Source organism: Amphiura filiformis, chromosome 18 (assembly GCF_039555335.1).
Source record: "Amphiura filiformis chromosome 18, Afil_fr2py, whole genome shotgun sequence".
Classification (NCBI taxonomy): Eukaryota; Metazoa; Echinodermata; class Ophiuroidea; order Amphilepidida; family Amphiuridae; genus Amphiura; species Amphiura filiformis.
This window is the reverse complement of record NC_092645.1, coordinates 27,109,556-27,130,643: the sequence shown is the minus strand read 5'-3', so window position 1 is coordinate 27,130,643 and position 21,088 is coordinate 27,109,556. Positions and strand designations below refer to the sequence as shown.

Sequence of the window (21,088 nt, the reverse complement as noted above, 5' to 3'; positions counted from 1 at the left end):
AGTTTCCAGTGGCATTAAAAGCTTCCACCGCATCTGAGATGTTGCATTTCTGTAATAATGCTCGCAGTATTATGTAATAATGCATATATGTTTCCACTTCCGCTGTATCTATAATGTTGTTGAAAAATGTGTTTGAAACAATGCGAACTGCTTCTTCTGTAACCATTATATAGCAAATAACTGTTATGCCTTAAGGGATCTAAAATGAGCGTTTATTGTGTTTCGACAGTATTTTTTTGTGGGACGTGAGAGCACCTCAGACCTATCGAATTGCATTCTGAATACGAAGCATGTCTTTCTGATATCAAATAATTTTCATTTTTGAAAATCACAATATAATACAAATTTTATGACAAATTATAAAAATTGATATTTTTCAAATGTTTGATATATAACAGTCCTCGAAGTAAATTATATAAATCTAATGATATATTCTTAAAGTGTATGTAGCAGGAGGAAATGCCGACGGTCAATTGAAAATTTTGACCTTTCATATTGAAGATATGGATTTTTTTCCCAAAAAGACCTAATTTTTTTTTTGTGTTTTAGGGAAAAAATCCATATCTTCAATACGAAAGGTCAAAATTTCAATTGATCGTCGGCTTTTCATCCCACCTACATACATATTAAGTATAAATCATCAGATTTATAAAGTTTACTTCAAGTACTGTTAAATATCAAAATATCAATTTTAATGATTTGCCATAAAATGTGTATTAAATTGCGAATTTCAAAAAATCAAAATTATTTGATATCAGAATGACTTTCTTCGTATTCAGAATGCAATTCGATATGTCTGATGTGCTCTAATGTCCCAAAATAAATACTGTCCAAACGTTCATACCCCAGCCCTTAAGTTATACCTTCTATAAGCTTTAATAATTAAGTTGTCAAGGTTGGCTTAAGTGTTTAGTAAATAATCGGCCGTGTATAACTCTTAAACCAGGTTGTTAGAAACGGCATCTATTTTTAGAATGTTTACGCAATGTCCGTTTGGAATAAGGATATTTTTACGAAAAAACATATTACAGATTATGTAATATCTATGCAAAACAATTCCATTCTTGTAATCATATGACACACAATGAAACAAACTGCCACCCCATCTAATCCATACCCGGGTACTTAACATCACATCCTCACCCACCCTAGGTCCTACACGCCTCAGAGGATGATTTAAGGAAGCCCCATCATGCACCGTAAAAGTGTTATCACTAGAGTTTCAACTGCCACTTTACTTTTCAAATCCCATTGAACTCTGTGCAAAAGATGTTGTTTTAGAATTGCCCGTGTGTCGTCATTACTTGGTCGATTTTAGATCTAAAGTGATGTATGCATGAAGGATAATTCACACCTTCTGTAGATAACATAAAATGTGAAATCGACCAACCTTTAGAAGGTGTTTTTATTGTAAATGTATCTGTCCAAATTCAAATTTAACCATGCACGTGTGTATGCAGTGGGCGGGCAATGGTGTCATGTTCACTCACACAGCTGTGCTAACCGCAAGACTTCTGGGAAGTGCTTAAATCATCCTCTGTACACGCCTCATCCCATCACACAAATGCGTACCTATCTATTAGTACAAAGAATATCATATCGAGGGTTTAGGCAAGAAAGGAATAGCTGCAAGTGTCATATTTTAGATGTGTACAATATAGAATGCAGAAATGTTCAAAATGTCTACGGGGAAGCTATTGCAGATAGGAACTTCTGACCATAAACCCTCGATAGATGGTATCTTTTCAGTGGCTACAATGACATGAACCACAAATTAGTTGAATCAACTGAATAGTAATAAATAATTCGTGACCAATGGAATACACTAAAAAATTTACGTGACCATGTCTACGTGACGACATATCCTGTGTCCTGATATAGGTGTATGCCCCGAATTATGGTGTATACACATATGTGACCCGTTACAGCGAAAGGTACCTTATGTCAGCTGCTACATGTGTCTTATTTTCTACAATGTTGGCAGTAAATATCAAACAATCTAAAGTGGCGGCCAATTCAAATCATCCCCAAGTCAACGAGGTTCAGGAATGCCCTCTCATTGTGAATGGGTGGCTAATACATACCTAGATCAAATACACTGCTTTTGTTACCCACCACATGAATAGGGTTTAGCCAACTTAGTGAACAAAGACTGGAGCTGTATAACAAACAGTTCTATAGACATAGGTACCAGCTTATTATTCTCTTCAACAATAGGATTATTGATTGGTTTAAGATGTGTTTGGCACTAGCAAATGAGATATATGTACCACCCGACTTAAAGTACCTTTTGCTGTAACGGGTCACATATATTCCTACGCTCCTGCCGAAATGTTATTGCACTGAGTAATCATGATAATGTATTTGCAAAAATGTTTGTATTTTAAACAATATTTCATTGCACCTGAAGAGCATCATCTTCGTGCACATATATTCCTACGCTCCTGCTTAAATGTTATTGCACTGAATAATCATGATAATGTATTTGCAAAAATATATCTATTTTAAAATTATATTCATTGCAGCTAAAGAGCATCATCTACAAAATCACAGGCTTTCTCCAAGTCTACGAATGAATGAAAAATGACATATTTCCATACAAGCAGTGTGTATAAATTGTGTTTTTCTGTTTGTTTTCTTTGCAGCTGAAGAACAAGATGTGAAATTAACAGGAGGAGGCCATAATTTCCAAGGCTATGTACAAGTCTACAATGCTTCCATGTGGCGCTTGATATGTCCCGACACATGGACAAGAGATGCCTCGGATCTAGTATGCAAGAAACTAGGTAAATAATTGGTCGTATCATTCTTGATGCTCATGTTATTCTTGTAAACAAATCTTTGTTTGGATGGTATAAAAGGGATGATCATCTTTGGTGCTTCAGGTATCTTTGTTATCATGATCTCGATTGGCAATCTGGAGTAGACTGTGGTAGGTGTTTAAATTCCTGATACCATAATAGACTACACATGTTATGGAATGTCTTATCTACCCAAGATGCTTTCACATTTTTTTTCAATCGCTATAATGACATAAAGTACAGTTTGTCACAATGATACGAAATGTTCTCCCTTTTGTCCATAAATATTAATGATATCAAAATTGGTCTCTGATGATTCCATTAGCCTTTTAAAAAGATTGGCAGACACAATAGGAGGGCGCTGTTCAGTTTGGGTTTCCCGGTAAATTCTAAAGGCTTATTATTCAAGCTGAACAGCGCCCGCCTATTGTGTCTACCATTTTCAAAAGGGTCATAGCAGTCAGGGTTCTTTTTTACATAATGAACCATTGTGACGCTATAAATTAGTCCATATGTAACACATACCTTTTTATACATTTGTATTTCATAAAATATTTTTCGATTTATTCCTAAAAGTATTAGAGGGAACCTATTAAATTGTGGATCCTTTTTTTTTAATGTATGAATCAGTATGTACCTAAAGTAAAACACATTGTCTGTGTGTAACTATAGCAACAAAATGTCACATGTGTTTATTTGACAAGCCAGAATTCTAACCAGCCACCAAAAACAGGGTGAATCTACCTCTTGAACGCGCATGACATTCTCCCCCAATCTATACCAAATGGCACTCCATTTCCTATGCTCTGTCTCTATAAGTATGAGTCCCAATACGGCAGTTGGATCAAATTTACAGCGTAGAAATTTATAAATATTTTAAATAGTATGAATCTGTTGAGAAATGAAGTTCCATTAGGAAAGTATTAAATCATGCATTCAGCAGTGTTCTTCTCAATAACATTAAAACAACCGCAGAACCAAACTGTGGTTATTTGCGCTCATTTTGGTAATACACTATTAACACGCTAGGTAATTTGTGTTGGGAAAGGCAATTTATAAACAATTTTAACACTTTTGCTGGAATCACTGAATAGATCGTTAATAAGAATGTGTTTATTTGACCAGCCAGAATTCTAACCACCACCAAAACAGGGACATCTACCATGTCTACATCTTGAACGCGCATGACATTCTTCTCCAGAAGTGTCACATTGGGATCAAATGACTTAAAGATATCTCCAATCTATACCAAATGGCACTCCATTTCCTATGCTCTGTCTCTATAAGTATGAGTCCCGATACGGCAGTTGAATCAAATTTACAGCGTAGAAATTTATAAATATTTTAATTTCATATTATGAATCTGTTGAGAAAATGAAGTTCCATTATGAAAGTATTAAATCATGCATTCAGAAATTGTTCTTCTCCAAATTACCAAAAGCAACCCCAGAACCTATTTGCACTAATTTGGTAATACACTATAAACAACACGCTAGGTCATTTAAAAAAAAAAAAATGCTAATATTTTTGTTTCAAAAACAGTCTGCCAACCCATAGTTATACAAAAATATAAAGCTCAAAGGAAATCGGGTTGCCAGGTGTACAACCCAGTCTCAAACAAATGGATATCTGATTTTTACTTCCAATTCTATGAAAATATCACAATATTGATGTAATGCAGACGGCCCGAAGTATTGCTGTACCAAAATAAGCAATGACCCATTGATTTTCCTCAAATCAAATACGGTTAAGTTCGTATCTGTGCATTCAATTCACAAGTCGTGCGATGGAAGACAGACCCAGACATACTATTCATAGGCTAAAAGATCCATTATCTCAAGCTCTTTGAAAGGATGTTAACATTCAGTGAACGTTTCGATCGCAATGAATGTTATCGCTTCAAATGTAAATCAGCTGACCATTTCGAAAATTCCCGAAATAATTTGCAAAGGAAACCCAAACTACGTCATCATATCATCAATGCGCACGCTCCACAAGTCCGGCGCGTGTAAGTGAATCAATGGCGATGACGTAATTACCTTTTCTACGCGAAGGATTTTGGGAAATGCCGAAATGGACTATGGATTGAAATTGTCGGCTCTGTGTTACTCATACTTTAAGAGGATTGGTGTATATTATAGTGCCAAATAGGAAGTAAGCTGAATGTATTGTGAATTTGCTAACGACTGGCGATTGGTTGTTTGTCGCATTCGGATACACACAGTCAATCATAAATCGCTTATCTGTAAGTGACTAGAGTATAACACCAGCTTTTATGTTTTCTTTCTTTTAAAGCAGAAATATTACAATAATACTTTTTATTATAGCTATGTTGAACTATTGTTAATCTATAATAAATGTTATAAATCATAATTGTATTAAATCTATGCACTACAATAAACAATGTAACTCAATTAAACACAAATTTATCAAAATCTACTCTGAGTTTATAGAAAGCAATATCTGCGAGCGGCGATAGATTCATCAGAGACAAATTTCATTACGTTGCAAGTGCCTTAAACACTATGTCACATGTCTCCGCATTTTTTCGGTCACATTGATTTGGTCTGTCAAACAGCATCTGTAGCATGCCCCACGGAGAAACACTGTTGACATTTACTACCAGAATGTGGCCTGTCTTTGTGACAATGCCACTAGCTATGTGACAACATGTGCACGTGGTCTCCTCAGTGCCCTATAGAAAACCTCAGGAGGAAATTAAGTTGGTGGTGGAAATGAAAACATTGTTTAAGGCAGCACTAACGTAATGTTGTTTATTAATTTCATATTGCTTTCTTAAATTTAGGAGTAGTTTGAATTTAAATTGACTAACCATACCACAACACCCTGTTCTTTTGCTTCTTTAAATTGCACCACTGTAAGGCAACCTGTTTCCTTCCTGACAAAATAATGTGAAATCGTCAATTGATGTACGTCTTATAGGTGTATAAGATGTTAAATCCCAATATTGGTTCCAGCCATTATGATACTATAATGGTTTTCCATAATTAAATGCCGTAGAAATACTTTAGTTGTGAATTTTACTTTTGGAAAATTAAGATCTTAGAATAGAATATTGACAAAACAATGAGGTACATTAATGACCATGCATATTTTCCCTATATGCCTTCTTAACCCTAACAGAACTAGGACTCACTAAAGCTCACTATTAAAACCGCTCTGCGTGCATGCATTCCACGGGACTTGATGACGCAATCAGACCAAGTCATATATACCCAGGGAATCGTTGGCCGGGCCAACGTCACCTGTGTAGCTACATGCTGGGGATCTTCTGCGTGGCATGCGAGGGGTCCGAGGTTCGAATCCAGGGGTGCCAAGTGACTTTCTTCTTCATCTTCTCTCCTTTTTCGTTCCTTCTTTCCCTTCCGATAGCCAAAAAACCTCGGGTAGGGTTAGGGTTAATTCTTTTTATAGTGACGTTTAAAACCTAACGCTAATTTCACACTCGCTCTTATGCAGAGCGAATTAGTGTGCTTCAAAAAGCAGTGTAAGGAGCTGTACAAGAATTATGTGTGCCCCGGGATGGTGAATTCTCAAAAGTCTGTCAAAGATACCCCGGACGTACCAAAACTTATTGCACCTTCCCCTTTTGAACACATCCCAGATGTGACGAGAGGACATTGTGAGGGCATAATATTGACGGTGCCCAAAAACGTCTGTGCCAAACCAAGTGAATATCGTGTCAAACAATTGTGATTTAAAAACAGAAAACATTTGACTCCTAATAAGAATAAGATGTATCCATTTCAAATGGTTTATAACATCAGCTCATTAAGTCATTTTCTATTCATGTCCTATCAACTCCACTGTGGTTTAGAAGTCCTCGGAGATTACTTTACAAAATACTCAGATCTAATTAACTGACGTCATAGTTTCTCTTCATCCAAATCTAATCTAATTCTATATATGGCTAACACTTAAGTGACTTCAAAATGTGTTAGTATCAAAATAGACATAATGGTTGGAAACCTTATTGGGCGAATTTAGACTACTTTGTTTCAGACAAGTAGTTAAAGTATAGCAGCCTTGTGGCGTTTGATACAATGTTGTTGACAATATGACAGGTTAGGTGACAATATACATGATATAGTTACTGTACATGATATTACGAAGGTGACATTGCCACCTGTTTAAGAGGCGAAGCCATTTACATCATAGGCAAATATATGCTACTCACACTGGAGAGTATCATTATTCATTCACTAGGATCCACAACATGCTCGTCTATCAGGGCACAGTTCTTTAACCCCAATACATTTGTACATTCATTGAATGTCCTTTGAAAATTTGGGTACAAAAACTCATACTCTTCAACTTGAGGTCAAATTTTGCACTATGATTGTTTAATTGGGGTTTTTGAGCTATGCCACTGGAATGAGGCCATTGTGGTCCATAGTAATTGCTTACTTTTGAAAATTTTGATGAATAACGTTGCATCGATAGCAACGACGGTAATGAAATTTGATTAGTATTATGGCTTTTTCTATACTTAATTTAGTAGTTAACGTGGTGAGTTATATAGTAATTATTGTATTAACTGCATTTATTGTATCAAATGTCCCAAGACTGCTACCATTGAGTAATTCTACTGAGATATTACAGCAAAGACGTACATGTAATGGGCTGTTCCGGTTGATATCCATACACTCATTATGGAAGACATTACCTTAATCTTCCACACCCCATTTGAAATTCAAATGGAGTTACCTGAATGGGTGACTCCATTTGAACTCTACACCCTCGTGTGTGGGAGATTAAGGTCCTGTCGTCCATAGAGTGTGTGTGAATTTCAACTGCAATAGCGCAATGGTGATTTTACAAAAGCCAGATTTGTGCCCTGGGTATAATATTGAAATTGAAAAGTGTTAATTATCCCTGAAGAATATTTATATTTATTTGAAAATGCTCAATTTGTCTATTGTCTTCATGCTGTCTAACCCCCTCTTTTACAGACACAGCACACCTCCATTTTGTTATTAGATTCCCTTTTTTGTTCATGCACCGCATGTGTTAAATTCTGACAATTAACACTAACTGAATTAATGGTTTTATCGCCTGCAATGCGATTCTGTCTACCAATGAATTGGATCGCTATGTTATCTCATTGGACCGTCACTAGTCGCTTCTTGCGAATGATTTAACTATTAATTCATGTAAATTCCAAACAAAAATCATACCCAGATTAATTTTGTTGCCTTTTTATTTTATTTTTAATCTCATTAACAATATAACATATCCTTTACATTCTCAAACTAACCGCATGATTGGATTCGTCAGTCACATAAAACAAACGATCCAAAACGTAACATTAAATCAGCTTATACTACAACAGGAAGGCTTTCTATAATGTAATCCGAACTAAACATCTCACAAAAAGTAACTAACCCCCCTTAAATAATGGCCATTATTCAAAAAGGGGCTATTTTATTACAAATCTGTAAAATGCGTTTGAAGCAGAATTTATTTCTGCGCATTTTGACACCTCATATGATACGATAGCCCAGAAAACAATAAAACACCGGTCAATTTAATGTAGTGAGGTCCAGATTTGAAAGTTGCACTTACATACAAGTTTTTACAATACAAAAACATTCAGATATCATTACACAGATTTCCTTCCATTACACTGAATACAAAATCAATACAATTTACTGCAACTTTCAAATCTTGTGTTACATTGATTGAAATGTTCACTTTGACGTCAATAGTTTGTCAATTGCTGCAAATGAGGTGTCAAAATGTGCAGAAATAAATTCTGCTTCCAACGCATTTTACAGATTTGTAATACAATCGCCCGTTTTTGAATAATGGTCATTATTTAAGTGGGGTTAGTTACTTTTTTTGAGATGTTTATGTACATCATAATACTCTCAACTTTATCCTTCACACTAAATCATAACGGCATGTTATTACCAGAAATCCTATTATTCCAAATGCCATTTATTGCATGATGGAATGATACATAATGCCATTTTGAAAAAAGAAAACAAAATGAGATGTAATACTGGAGGTCTTTGAGTGTTCTCTGACATGTCGAGTTAATAGGATTATTTATATGGACAAAGTACTTTCTAAATGTCGCTTTGGTAGCTTTCAGGAAATATTATGTTGTGTCTCACTGCATAGTGAAAAGAAAAGCAGTATGGGTTATTAATAGTGATGCTATCAGGGACGTAAATCTTTTAAGGAGTAATACCAAAACTTAATCACGGGCTGCACATGGAAACCGCCCGGCAGCCGGCGGTTCATTTCTAAAACCACTCCTAAAGAAGCGATATCAAAAACGTCATGCCGATATAAATAGTTCATTTAACATGTTAACATTTCAGATGACCCTCTTAGCACTCCGTAGTTAATGATTTTTCAAACAGAAACCGTTGCTCACCTCTTATCTGCATGCCTTTTTTCGCCATTTTGTTTCGCCTTCACGTGGATCCATGGTACCGCTCTGAAAACAACAGCTGGTGGGTGTTAATATCACAAAAACAAGACTATCTGCCTCCTTAATACCTCCTTAAGATCATGCATCACACACATCCCTTTTATATATTTAAGTTGAATTTTTGTTTCTTTGATTTAAGTTGTCAAACCCCTTCCACCACCACCACTCACTCACGATGTAAATACTCCATCCATTTTTGTTTTCTGAGCCTTAGTAGATTCCATGGGTAGATTATTAGTAGCATACAGCATATTTGAATTTGTGCAACTGATGATGACAATGATGGGTATATTTTGTAGATATATTAGCAATAAAAACATGTCAACTTTTGTGATTTGGGGAGGACTTTGTTTTGATGCATGGCTGTATAGTTATAGAAAGGGTGCCAGTTTGTTTGACTTGATTTATGACAACGGACTGTTTATAACGGATATGACATAGATTGTAAAATTCTTCCCTTTTTTTACACATCTTTCGTAAATTTTTACCCACTGAAACATGCCGGTATGATTTAGAAAATATACAACGACTGAAATATTTTACATAATAATATTTTATTCCTAATATACCTCTTGCATTTTGGCACCCTTGTTCACTATACACCACAGCACATGGTTAGAACAAAAACAGCTCTGTATATTTATTCTCCTTCTCTTCCACTTCAATTCTTTTCCCTGTGTCTATGGTTCTTTGTTTTCCTTCTTTTATCTGTTTTCTCCTTACCTTCATAACTTTGTCTCCTCATAACTCGATGATTGTATGTATATAAATAAACTCAGATGCCTTGTATGAATATCAATGTGCAATGTGGAGCCTAAATGGTTCAATTGCTAAATGTTTGTCGAAGCAATGTGACCCGGAAGTGTTCCGTTTACCTCTTGTCCACAATTTACCCACATATCTGTGTCAGAACTGTGAATTCACCCCAATGAACTTGAGGAAAAACTAAATTGTTTATTGCTATCGTAAGTGGTGGAGCTACTTGAATATAAGCTTTAACCGTGACCGGAGGACCACTATCATGCAATATGATCACGTGATACTGATCACGTAATAACACGACTATTGTATTGCGAATAATATCATATTAAGACATCAATGACTCTTTTGATTCAAGTGTGAATGTGAGTCACGAACTTTGACCTCAACTACCCTTTAATGACGCCATAAGGTTATTGCATGATGTGTCAAAGGTCAATATGTGTTACTTGTCCACAGGTAGTTTTGGTTACCGCACAATTCCCTATTGTTTGATATCAGTGTGTGAAAGTGGGGAAACTACAGTAGTTAACATAACATAGCAAAGTAGACTATACAGTTGCTTCTATTAACCTTGTTGATATTCATACATGGCGTATGTCGCTTATTACAATGATAAATTGGAATGGCGTAAAACCTCAACAAACCTGTATCTAAACCACGCTATTGAAATGTATATTGTTGAAGAGTTAAAGTCGCTCATAAAGAGTCATATCAAATTCGTGTGCGTAAGAGTACACTCCATATGACTCTTGATGAGTGGCTTTTACACTGTTTCGATTTTAATGTAAAGGATTTAAACTCGCTGAAGAGTCATATTTTAAAGTTCACGATTTAACTCTTGTCCTACTAGCGATATTTTGTAACACGAAACACCATGGGGTGGCCTATTATAAACGTCATACTATTGTTAGATTTGGCATATCTATAGATCGCCTCTATCCCAGTACATGTAATACCAATATAGGTACATACCCCACATAACGTCGCTATGACGTCATAAATATGAGCGCGCCCTTGCAAAATGCTTGGGAAGTTCTGGCTATGTGCAAAAGTGTAAGCACAATTGATTTTCAGCTAAAAAAACTACGAACATGCGATTTTCACCAAAAAATCATTCAACTGAGTGCGAAGGTGGATCTACGATTAGATTAAGCCGTTTGGCGTAAAGACACATGCCGCTTCGTAGGATTAGGGATAAACAGTAAGACCGGACGACGTAAATTATGTACGACTCTTTAATATGCCAGTTCAACTCTTTTGCATAAAAACAGTAGAATAAGATTGCATGATGATAAATGAAGTGCTGTATTAGTTGCATGACAATATAAGCTAACGCTTAATGAATCAACTGGTTTCTACCATTAGAATTCTATTTCGTAATGCTACAGGCTAAAACTGGATTTTATAGTCAACTCGTTGGTAGTATGCGATTTACTAGTCGCTTACGATTAACGACAGGACTGTAAACGCAAGGCCGTTTAGTCATTCTCGTTTCTTTGTTTTCTGTCATAGTTTTAGTAAACAGCTTCTTAAAGCTGTGGCAATAAAATCTTTGAAAACGTTTTAATTGAATGAAATGTTTGATAAAGAATGATAATGGGTGATTTAAAGGAAGGTTGTTCACACAGGCCCGGGAAAGGGATTCGACTCTAAACAATAGACTAGTCCACCTTAAGGGATCCAAAATGAGCGTTTATTGCGTTTCGACAGTATTTTTTGTGGGACATGAGAGCACCTCATACCTATCGAATTGCATTCTGAATACGAAGCATGTCTTTCTGATATCAAATAATTTTCATTTTTTGAAAATCACAATAAAATACAAATTTTATGACACATTATAAAAATTTGATATTTTTCAAATGTTTGATATATAACAGTCCTCGAAGTAAATTATATAAATCTAATGATATATTCTAGTGTATGTAGCAGGGAGGAAAAGCCGACGGTCAATTGAAAATTTTGACCTTTCATATTGAAGATATGGATTTTTTTCCCAAAAATTTTTTTTGGTTTTTTGTGAAAAAAATCCATATCTTCACTACGAAAGGTCAAAATTTTCAATTGATCGTCGGCTTTTCATCCCACCTACATACACTTTAAGTATAAATCATCAGATTTATAAAGTTTACTTCAAGTACTGTTAAATATCAAAAATATCAATTTTGCCATAAAATGTGTATTAAATTACGAATTTCAAAAAATCAAAATTATTTGATATCAGAATGACATTCTTCGTATTCAGAATGCAATTCGATATGTCTGATGTGCTCTAATGCCCCAAAATAAATACTGTCCAAACGTTCATACCCCAGCCCTTAAGGTCACTTGAACACAACATTAGAGTTGGAACAACATTTTGCATTTATGACGTTCTATGCTATGATTTTGTTCACGATTTTCAAGAAAGTGTTTCATTTTGTTCATCTTTTTTTTTTTATTATTATTATTATTATTATTATTATTATTATTATTATTATTATTATTATTATTATTATCCTTTTACTTATCACTTGATTATTTTCACTATGTTTCTTTATACATTAAATGTAATTTTCAAAATGCATTTTTTTCTGGTCCCCATAAAACATTTTGTGCTCGATCACGAGTTCTACAAAATATATGGCATCTTCGTTAAAACTGAATATACTAACGTCGGGTTTTTTTTCCAAACGACAGGTGCCCTAAATTTAAACTATGGGAGGGTTTTTTGGTCCCCTGCAAATCAATACTTTGAAATTTGAAATGTACTGTTAACTGCTCCCTGTTTTGCCAAATAAGTAACCTGCATTTCGCAGCAACGAAATTAATGCAGTTTTCTTTATAATACAAGGGAGTGTCAATAATGCCAGACGAATACGGAGTATAATAATACAAGCAGACTTTTGGGCTATTCAGTTAAAATGCATACACCCTCTATAGAAGACATTACCTTAATCTTCCACGAAGGGAGTGTGCATTTGAAACGGGGTTACCCGAATGGGTGACTCCATTTGAAAACTACACGCCCTGCATAGGAGATTAAGGTCGTATGTTCCATATGAGGTGTATGGGTTTTAATTTAAATAGCCCATTATACTAATGACAGGAAGCATCCATACATTATTAACATTATGTCAAATTCATTAAATGCAACTGCAGTTAAATTTAGAAAAAAACAAGGTCAACTTATTTACATTTTTTGTTCTTAAACTAAAGAACCAAATATGAGCGAGCAACAGTGTAAGCTACACATCCATACTAGTATCAAGGTGCGTCTCATCCGTAGCGAATCTTAGCTTATATCCAAAGGTTATTTTCATCTCTAATAGTCTAATGGCACTGCAATTGCGCGTGGAATATGGAGCTTAGAGACACACGGCTCCCTCCGCAGGGTTCGCCTCATAATATATAGTTGTACCTTAACGTGTTGTGACATGTTCATTACGCAGACTTCCCCAGAACAGGTCACTGTCATTGTAGACATAATTACAAACACCAGCATAGGTGTTAATAATTTATTACTTAAATAGAGGGGTGATTTAAAAAAGGATGGGTCGCAATATTACCATAATATTTGCAACGTGGGTTCGCTAGGTGCTATTTTGGTACCGTATATTTTGGAGGGAGAATACGAATGGAGTACACAGATGAGCGTACTGGTTGAATACATGCAGTGTACGTCTCATTCAACAGTCTGTACTTATTCAATTCACACGGAACGATTATCTGTTGCTATGGAGCAACAGAATACAAATACAAACTGATCAACATATTTCCCTGCTTAATGAACATAATGACCATTTCAATCATTATTTTAAAAAGCGTTTGACCAAGATGCGCTAATTATAGGTACTTTCACCTTGTATTATAAGATGCGTCCATTCTCAAAAGCATTTTCCTCCGCTGAAAATTAACAAATTAACTTTATTATTATTAGCTGAACGTCAAAAAATATATACTTGTTTACAACTGAGTAGTGTGCACTTTGTGGATTTACGAATGACCTTGAATCAATGGTTTCCTGGTAGCATTGTATCTTTGTATTTTTTGTATATATTACAAAGCTTAATGACAAAAATTTAAATGAATCGCACATGAACAATATTATATCGGAGTGTGTATTTCATCTTATGGATGAGCAAGTTGTTTTGTCGCATGAAATAATGAACACGTACAGAAAAAGGGATTTCCTTAAGTAATAATGTACATATAGCTGTAATAATAATTAACTGCGCTTTGTAACGATAGCCGAGAGATGACATTCTTCCATTTGCATTTCCTTAAAAAAATACCGAATTGTTGCGAAAAGTTATATCGCTTGTTCAAAAATGCCAAGATGCAGAAAGTTGCAATACCAGATGTTAAAAGGAAAACGAAATATTGCACCATCACTTCGGTACATATTTTTAACAGACCGGAACATTTTATTTCTTGCGTATGACTTTTCACCAACATTTCTGTACTTTTTTTGGGTAAATGTAAAACTGTCCAACACTATTATCCTCTAATTGCATGTCGTAGGTTTAGAAGTATTGCTGACTACTATGTACAAATGAATGATAAGATCCCATGCATGCTAAAGCACACAATAAGACATTCTAAAAGCAAATATTTAACAATACTTCCAACAATATTCATAAGCAACTTCTGCTAATATCTCAATACAACAAATTTACATATTTGGTTTTGTATTAAAGTATTTGCTAGAATCACTCTAGAAAGAGTGTCAGAATTGTGACACAATCTATTACAGCTGTACCTTCATACGCACAGTCATACATCCCATTAAATGAATAAGATACTTGTTTAACTTAGGTGCTGCATTATAAATGAAGTACGTTGCACATTGAATGATATTATGAACAGTGTATACGTACAAGTTCACCATTAGCTTCCGTATGCGAATCCAAATGTGCTTCCTATCTGAGAAGCTCTAGGTTTTCTTTACTCTTTTTGATTTCCATGTATATAAGTCCCGGCTATTCTTTTAGCAAGTTCAGGTACCACACACGGAAGCCAATGTTCCGTAATGTCAGAAGATACATGTATCAATTTATATCGGGCATTGGCCTTTGACATCAGACCTAAAGGGAACATTGCGTATTGTATCAAAAGTTCCTAGAAATTGGCTGGAAAACAATTATATTCAAGTAGTCCACTATGTCCCCGTTTAGTCAATTACGTTATAGAGGCCTTGCTTGTGACGTATCATCCCGTAAATATGGCGGACTACTCAAATGCATTCAACAAAAGCATGATTGCAATCTACCGTGACAGTTCGTCTCGCACACATAACCCTGCACTACGATCAAATAGGTTGATGACAACATTTGATTGAATGGACTGCACTCCGCCATAACTACGGTGAAGGACACCGACTCCAATCCTTCTGTTTGGAGCCAATCGATAATTTCATGCAGGGCCTCTATTACCTAATTGTCTTTTGCGTTATGATCTTAAGAGCTGACATCAAAACATAGCCGGCGCGAGTTACAGGGAATTGCCAGCGTAGAAACTACTGAATGTCGAACCGCTCTGCGCTGATCAACCAATTTCAATTTTGAAATTGAATGGAACTGAAAGACCCTGTACAAACCTGTGGGGCTTTTGCGAGAGTGCCCCATTTGACAGACTTAAGAAATGGGTAAGTGCAATTAATGGAACAACACCGACCGAGTGAATCCAAATTATCGTATGAAACAAACATTTACTAAAATTTAACAAATAAAAAATGACAAACCTTTCGGTGCTGGATTTAACACTTTAAAATAATAATGGAAAACGAGCCATTAACCTTAAGTTAGGCCTTGACGATAACCAAATCAATGAATCGATGTTTTTTCAAATCTTTTTAGAAACCACTACCAAGAGATAAGTAGGTAAAACATGATATTGCTTGAGAAGTTATACCAACCACGATACATGTAGATTGATACATTACAAGACCTATATGCAACCCTAATGAGGTATAAGGGTGTATATCTTTTTTCACTAATATCTAATTCCTTTTGCTAGAGTTTTCAATTACCTTCACATGGTCTAGGTAAAGACAATACAAGGAACCACACAGTTAACAAACATAACGGAAAAGCTGGCAATATCTTAGATATTACATACAATTTTCCCCACGTAAATCAAATAAAAAAGTTAACCTCATCCAAGGCAAGTGAAATTGCTATTGATGAAAATAAATGATACACCCTATTATTACCATATTAGGAACGTATAGTCAGTAGCCACATTAGATGGTATTGCACTGGCATGACATTGAATGCTATCACCAGCACATTACTTCATTATAATATATGCAGCTAAGTTAAACGGTACCTTAATTTTGCTATGGATATTTGTTTTATATTACAAAACATACAGTGGCCTCCTATACTTGCATAATCATTTCCGACCTGAAGAACCTAAATAAGGGTGTGTGTTTTCTATACTCACAGCTATATTGAATACATTGTAAGGGCTAGCTTCAAACTTAGGCCACAGTCATCTGGATGGACCGGTTAGGGACCAGTTAAATGCTCAACAGACTTGTATAACATTTTTCTGATACTTATTCAGTATACATTATTTACATACTTTCTCGCAAAATCACCCATATTTAAACTTGAGGAACTTTAGTTTTGTTATACGAGTATAGTACAACTTCTTATGCATATAAATATCACCAAACATGCTTTGGGACTGATCTGTCTCGTAAGGTACCACTTGTAGTTAGGTACTCTATTGCTATCGGTGCCCCTGATGTTTACCGGTGGCTCTTTCTATAGTGCCCTGAACGATATGTATAGTGCTACAACATTATGCAAATGTTCATTAATTATGCTCGATACAATGACATATGACGTCTCCAGGGTACAATAGAAAGGGACATCTGTACCTATTGGTGCACTGATAACGATACAGGTCAAAATTAAACGTGATGCTTTAGCTTCAAGATACTCGATTAAAGGAAATCTGTACCATAAACTAATCAATGGCTATATAGTTGCAGTAATAATAAAAACGACAAACAGTAAAAGTCCCAAGCTTATATACGTCCAAATAAAGGAGAAATTCTTAATTCCTTACGACCATCAGCGATCAGTTTGTAATCCATGGTGGCGGCCATATTAATACCCGATGTATTTTATTACGCTGTAACGGTACCCCGATTTTGAAACCAGCGAAATCCGTGCCACCAGCCTCGTCCCTCGTGAACTTTGGTGACACGAAGCGAATACTACCAAAGTTCAGATTCAACATTCGTTCAAAAGAAAACGCGACAATTTTTACCCATAAAACTACAGAAGAACATAAACAAATGTATTTTAAGTAATATTTATGATCAACAATGTCTTTTGAGAACGAAAAGTAAAAACAGCACTAAAACCAAAATTCGCTGTGGGGTCGCGAACGGCATAGCAACACACGCTCGCCGCGGGTCTGTGTGAAAGGTTACACTACCGCTTGTGGCAGAAAGGATTCGCAAGCAGCTATCATGGCGGCTTCCATGAATCGCAGAAACGAAGGATTAAAAGTGTTTTTTCTTTGTTAGGAATATTCCGAAATTCATATAGACCGTCTGGTATGTTTAATTTAGGGATAACTATATTAGCCATTGATTAGTTTATGGTACAGATTTCCTTTAAGGGAATTATTATGATATAGTTTACTGAAGCCGTATGGGTTTAGCTTGTACACTTATAATCACTTGCGTGGTTTATTACTTGCTAATAGTGCAGCCAAATGTTCCCTTCCATCTCTGATTGTGTTTCTATAGGTCTCCTCGGAAAGGCAATGACTGGTGACAGTGATAAGGCATATGAAAAGGACGACAACCCAAGGAACGTCATAGGTGTTGGATGCAACAGCACAGACACTCAATGGGAGGACTGTACATTCTATGGAAAGGAATGTGCGCCTGATAATGCTGTAAAAGTAGAGTGCGCATGTAAGTATTACGTCATGTGAATGCAAAAAACGTAGTAAGCAGAATGGTTGTCTTGTGTCATATTTTGACCTTTCAAAATGTTATCTGATGAGGCATTGGGTACATTGAGATTGATCAGCATGTGATCCAGGAAGCATCTCAAGTCCCATTATCCTCAGACTTGACATCTAAAAAGTCCCTCGAAAAGGGAGGAACTTTAAATGAGAAAAAGACAGACTACGACACCCGACATGATAAAGGTAGACCAACACAAGATTGGTTACCTCGCCAATTACACTGTCTCTGCTAACCAAGACGCCAGTTAGAAGAACTGTGTCTTTCATGCTGGAGATACTAAATTATTCTTTTCCACGTAACAATATTATATTCTCATTCTCCTCTGCAGTGCCAAACTACGTCGGCTGCTTCCCAGATTCGGAAGACTCCCGCGCTCTAGTAGGAAAAGTAGCCACAGATCTCGACGGGGTTACAATAGCTGGGTGTTCGTCAGCGTGCCGAGAGGAGGGTTTTGCATATGCCGGGTTGGTGGCGCCTAGTACATGCCTATGTGGTTCTGCTGGCGAAAATTTAGATAAGAAGGAAAAATTATCTGATGAAACATGCGTCCAAGGATGTAGTGGTGCCGCTTTGCAGGCATGTGGAAAAGAAGGAGAAGCAGCAGCCGTATATGATGGTAAGAGTCCTTGAGATAAAGTGATGACCTGAGCACAAGAAGACCGTAAGTCAACTTGGCCCCTCAGCATGTATACACTAAAGTTACGTATAGTTTCTTAGGGTTTTATATTTGATACATGTTCCAGGGTGAAAACATCATGAAAGGTTTGTGAAAGATTTGTTTTGGCCCCTGAACATGTATAAAACATTACCAAACTATACGCAACTTTAGTGTATAAATGTTGAGGGGCAAGTGGACGTACGGTCTTCTTGCACTCAGGTCTTCAAGTGAACCCCTGGCCAGACCTACAGTAGGTAACTTTGTGTAATTCGGCTCCCCAAAAACTTACTTGTTAACATTTGTGGTCCGGAGAACATACCTTTTTGCTTTTTGCATTTTCATTGAGCACAGAAAAAGGGGTTCAATGTTATTCATCTCAAATTTATAAAATAAGGTCAACTTGAAATTAATTCCTTAGATACCAACAATGTGGATTGTATTAATTTCGTAAGTTAAATTAATTTAGAAAATGACAAATAAATGTATCAAGAATCCAGTCATCATTATTTAATGATGTATTAGTGATTGAATGTTGAAAATGTGATTATTTTGGACAAAAAAATCATTTTGGGTGGTTAGCCGATCACTTTAGTGGTTAGCCGATGTTTTATTTCATCATTTAACACTTTTTGCTCATTTCACATGTTTCTGAATTTATTGCAAATCGTCGAAATTACGTGTTCTGTATGTAAGTTTAAGAGGGATTGTTTTTTCTGAACATATATTATGTATATCCAAAATTATTACATTGTTTCTTCAGCCCCACTTTCCAGGAAGTGACTTGGTCTGAATCGATATGCCTGTCAAATATTGACAGTTGGTAACAGGTGTCATGTTTGAAGCATAATTATTGTTTCAGCCATAGTATGGATTAATACGCTTGCTTCCTATACACCAATCCGAGAAGCGTTTACTGTATTTGGCCCTCTATTGACGGCAACACAGATGTACCAGAGCGGAGATTTAATTCGTAATTCAATACTCATGATTGTGTATTGAATATCACTGTTGTGTACAATTCCGGGTACAATTCTGTATAGCACACAATAAATAATGGATGGAACCCCCGACCTCGGGACACCGCAGTTTTACATCGGGGACACCGCAGTAATGGCGAAGTCGGATAGGTGTATACCTTTGAAAAGGAGCCAACCGTTGATAAACGGTGATGAATCCGCATTTTAAAACTAAACCGAATATATTTGCACTATTCTCTACCTTATAGGAACATTCTGGAAGAGGAATAAAAGGCTCACATAAGTAAGGCAAGGCCAATGCCTGAACTTTTGCAGATTGAGTTCTCCCAACCGATAGCGCAGCACCACCATCTCACCCTCTCATTTCGGTGTGAACTGTTATTTACTCAATTACCTTTATGTGTATTTTTTATGATACAGTGTCTGTGGGTAACTGCGGTGGTCGCATCAAAGCTAAAGAGGGTATCGTTGCTTCACCAGGCTTTCCTGAAAATTATAGCATAGATAATCCAAAAATATGTCAATGGGTCATCGACCTATCAGAAAATGGCGACACATTGATAGATTTTACAATGTTTGATTTAGATCCAAGATCTGAAGACAAAGTAGGCGTAAGTATACAATTGATTACCAAATATTTGGTAAGATTGGCTTTTACGATGGGTATTAATGCTAGAAATTGAGCATTTCAACGGGTTATGAAACTAGCGCAGAGCCAACAACGGTTCGGAATAGTTCGGTACGCTTGAACGGCTCTTTTCGAAGACACCGAGTTTTCAGTAACGGACACATGCTATGTAAACGAGTATCTAAGGTAAAGTCTATTGGTAAATGGTGTTGGGCTATTCCAGAAAATTCGCCACCATAGGTTAGGTTTTTATCTGTTCGTAAATGCCTTGCTCAGCTAAAAACCAGTCATTAGCGAAATTTATCTGTAAATGTCTATAAATATGTACTAAACTTTATCGAGTTTTTTTGATTGCCAATTATTTTGTCGGTTTCACCTATCGTATTTAGGATGTTTAGTCTGTGTATATTCCACTTGAATATAATGGTTGTGATGCATATCGTTTGTTCTGCACATTATTGTTATACACCAGGCACAAAAAGAAACTCGTCAGTTATATTCATCCTTGCTGTTTGGATTATTCTGAAATATACATTTTGTTAATTGGACTTTGCTTTCTCATTTGACACCATGTTCGTGAAAAACGAACAAGAATTTACCAAGATATGCGCCTCCAAAGCCTCAAACCCCAAAATTAAAAGTTGCATTTTCAACGATTTTCAATGGGAACGCATCGTTGTAGTGCACACAAGCACCACGAGCCAATCAATAAAGCACACAGTGTAACAGGCACAATTGAATCGTTAAAATTGCAATTTTTCATTTTGGGGTTTGAGAGTTTGGAGGCGCATATCTTGGTCAATTCTTGCTCAATGTTCACG

General features: G+C 36.0%; 1 protein-coding gene across 4 annotated transcripts in view; it reads left to right on the top strand.

Annotated features, from left to right (window-relative positions):
• Positions 1 to 21,088, top strand: part of LOC140140068 (uncharacterized) — a 117,691-nt gene that overhangs the window by 82,319 nt on the left and 14,284 nt on the right. For all 4 annotated transcript variants that reach the window (XM_072161882.1, XM_072161884.1, XM_072161883.1 and 1 more), the window contains 4 exons: positions 2,646 to 2,786; positions 17,777 to 17,947; positions 18,333 to 18,620; positions 20,060 to 20,250. In XM_072161882.1, coding sequence (XP_072017983.1) covers positions 2,646 to 2,786; positions 17,777 to 17,947; positions 18,333 to 18,620; positions 20,060 to 20,250 — 791 coding nt within the window. The remainder of the gene's footprint in view (positions 1 to 2,645; positions 2,787 to 17,776; positions 17,948 to 18,332; positions 18,621 to 20,059; positions 20,251 to 21,088) is intronic.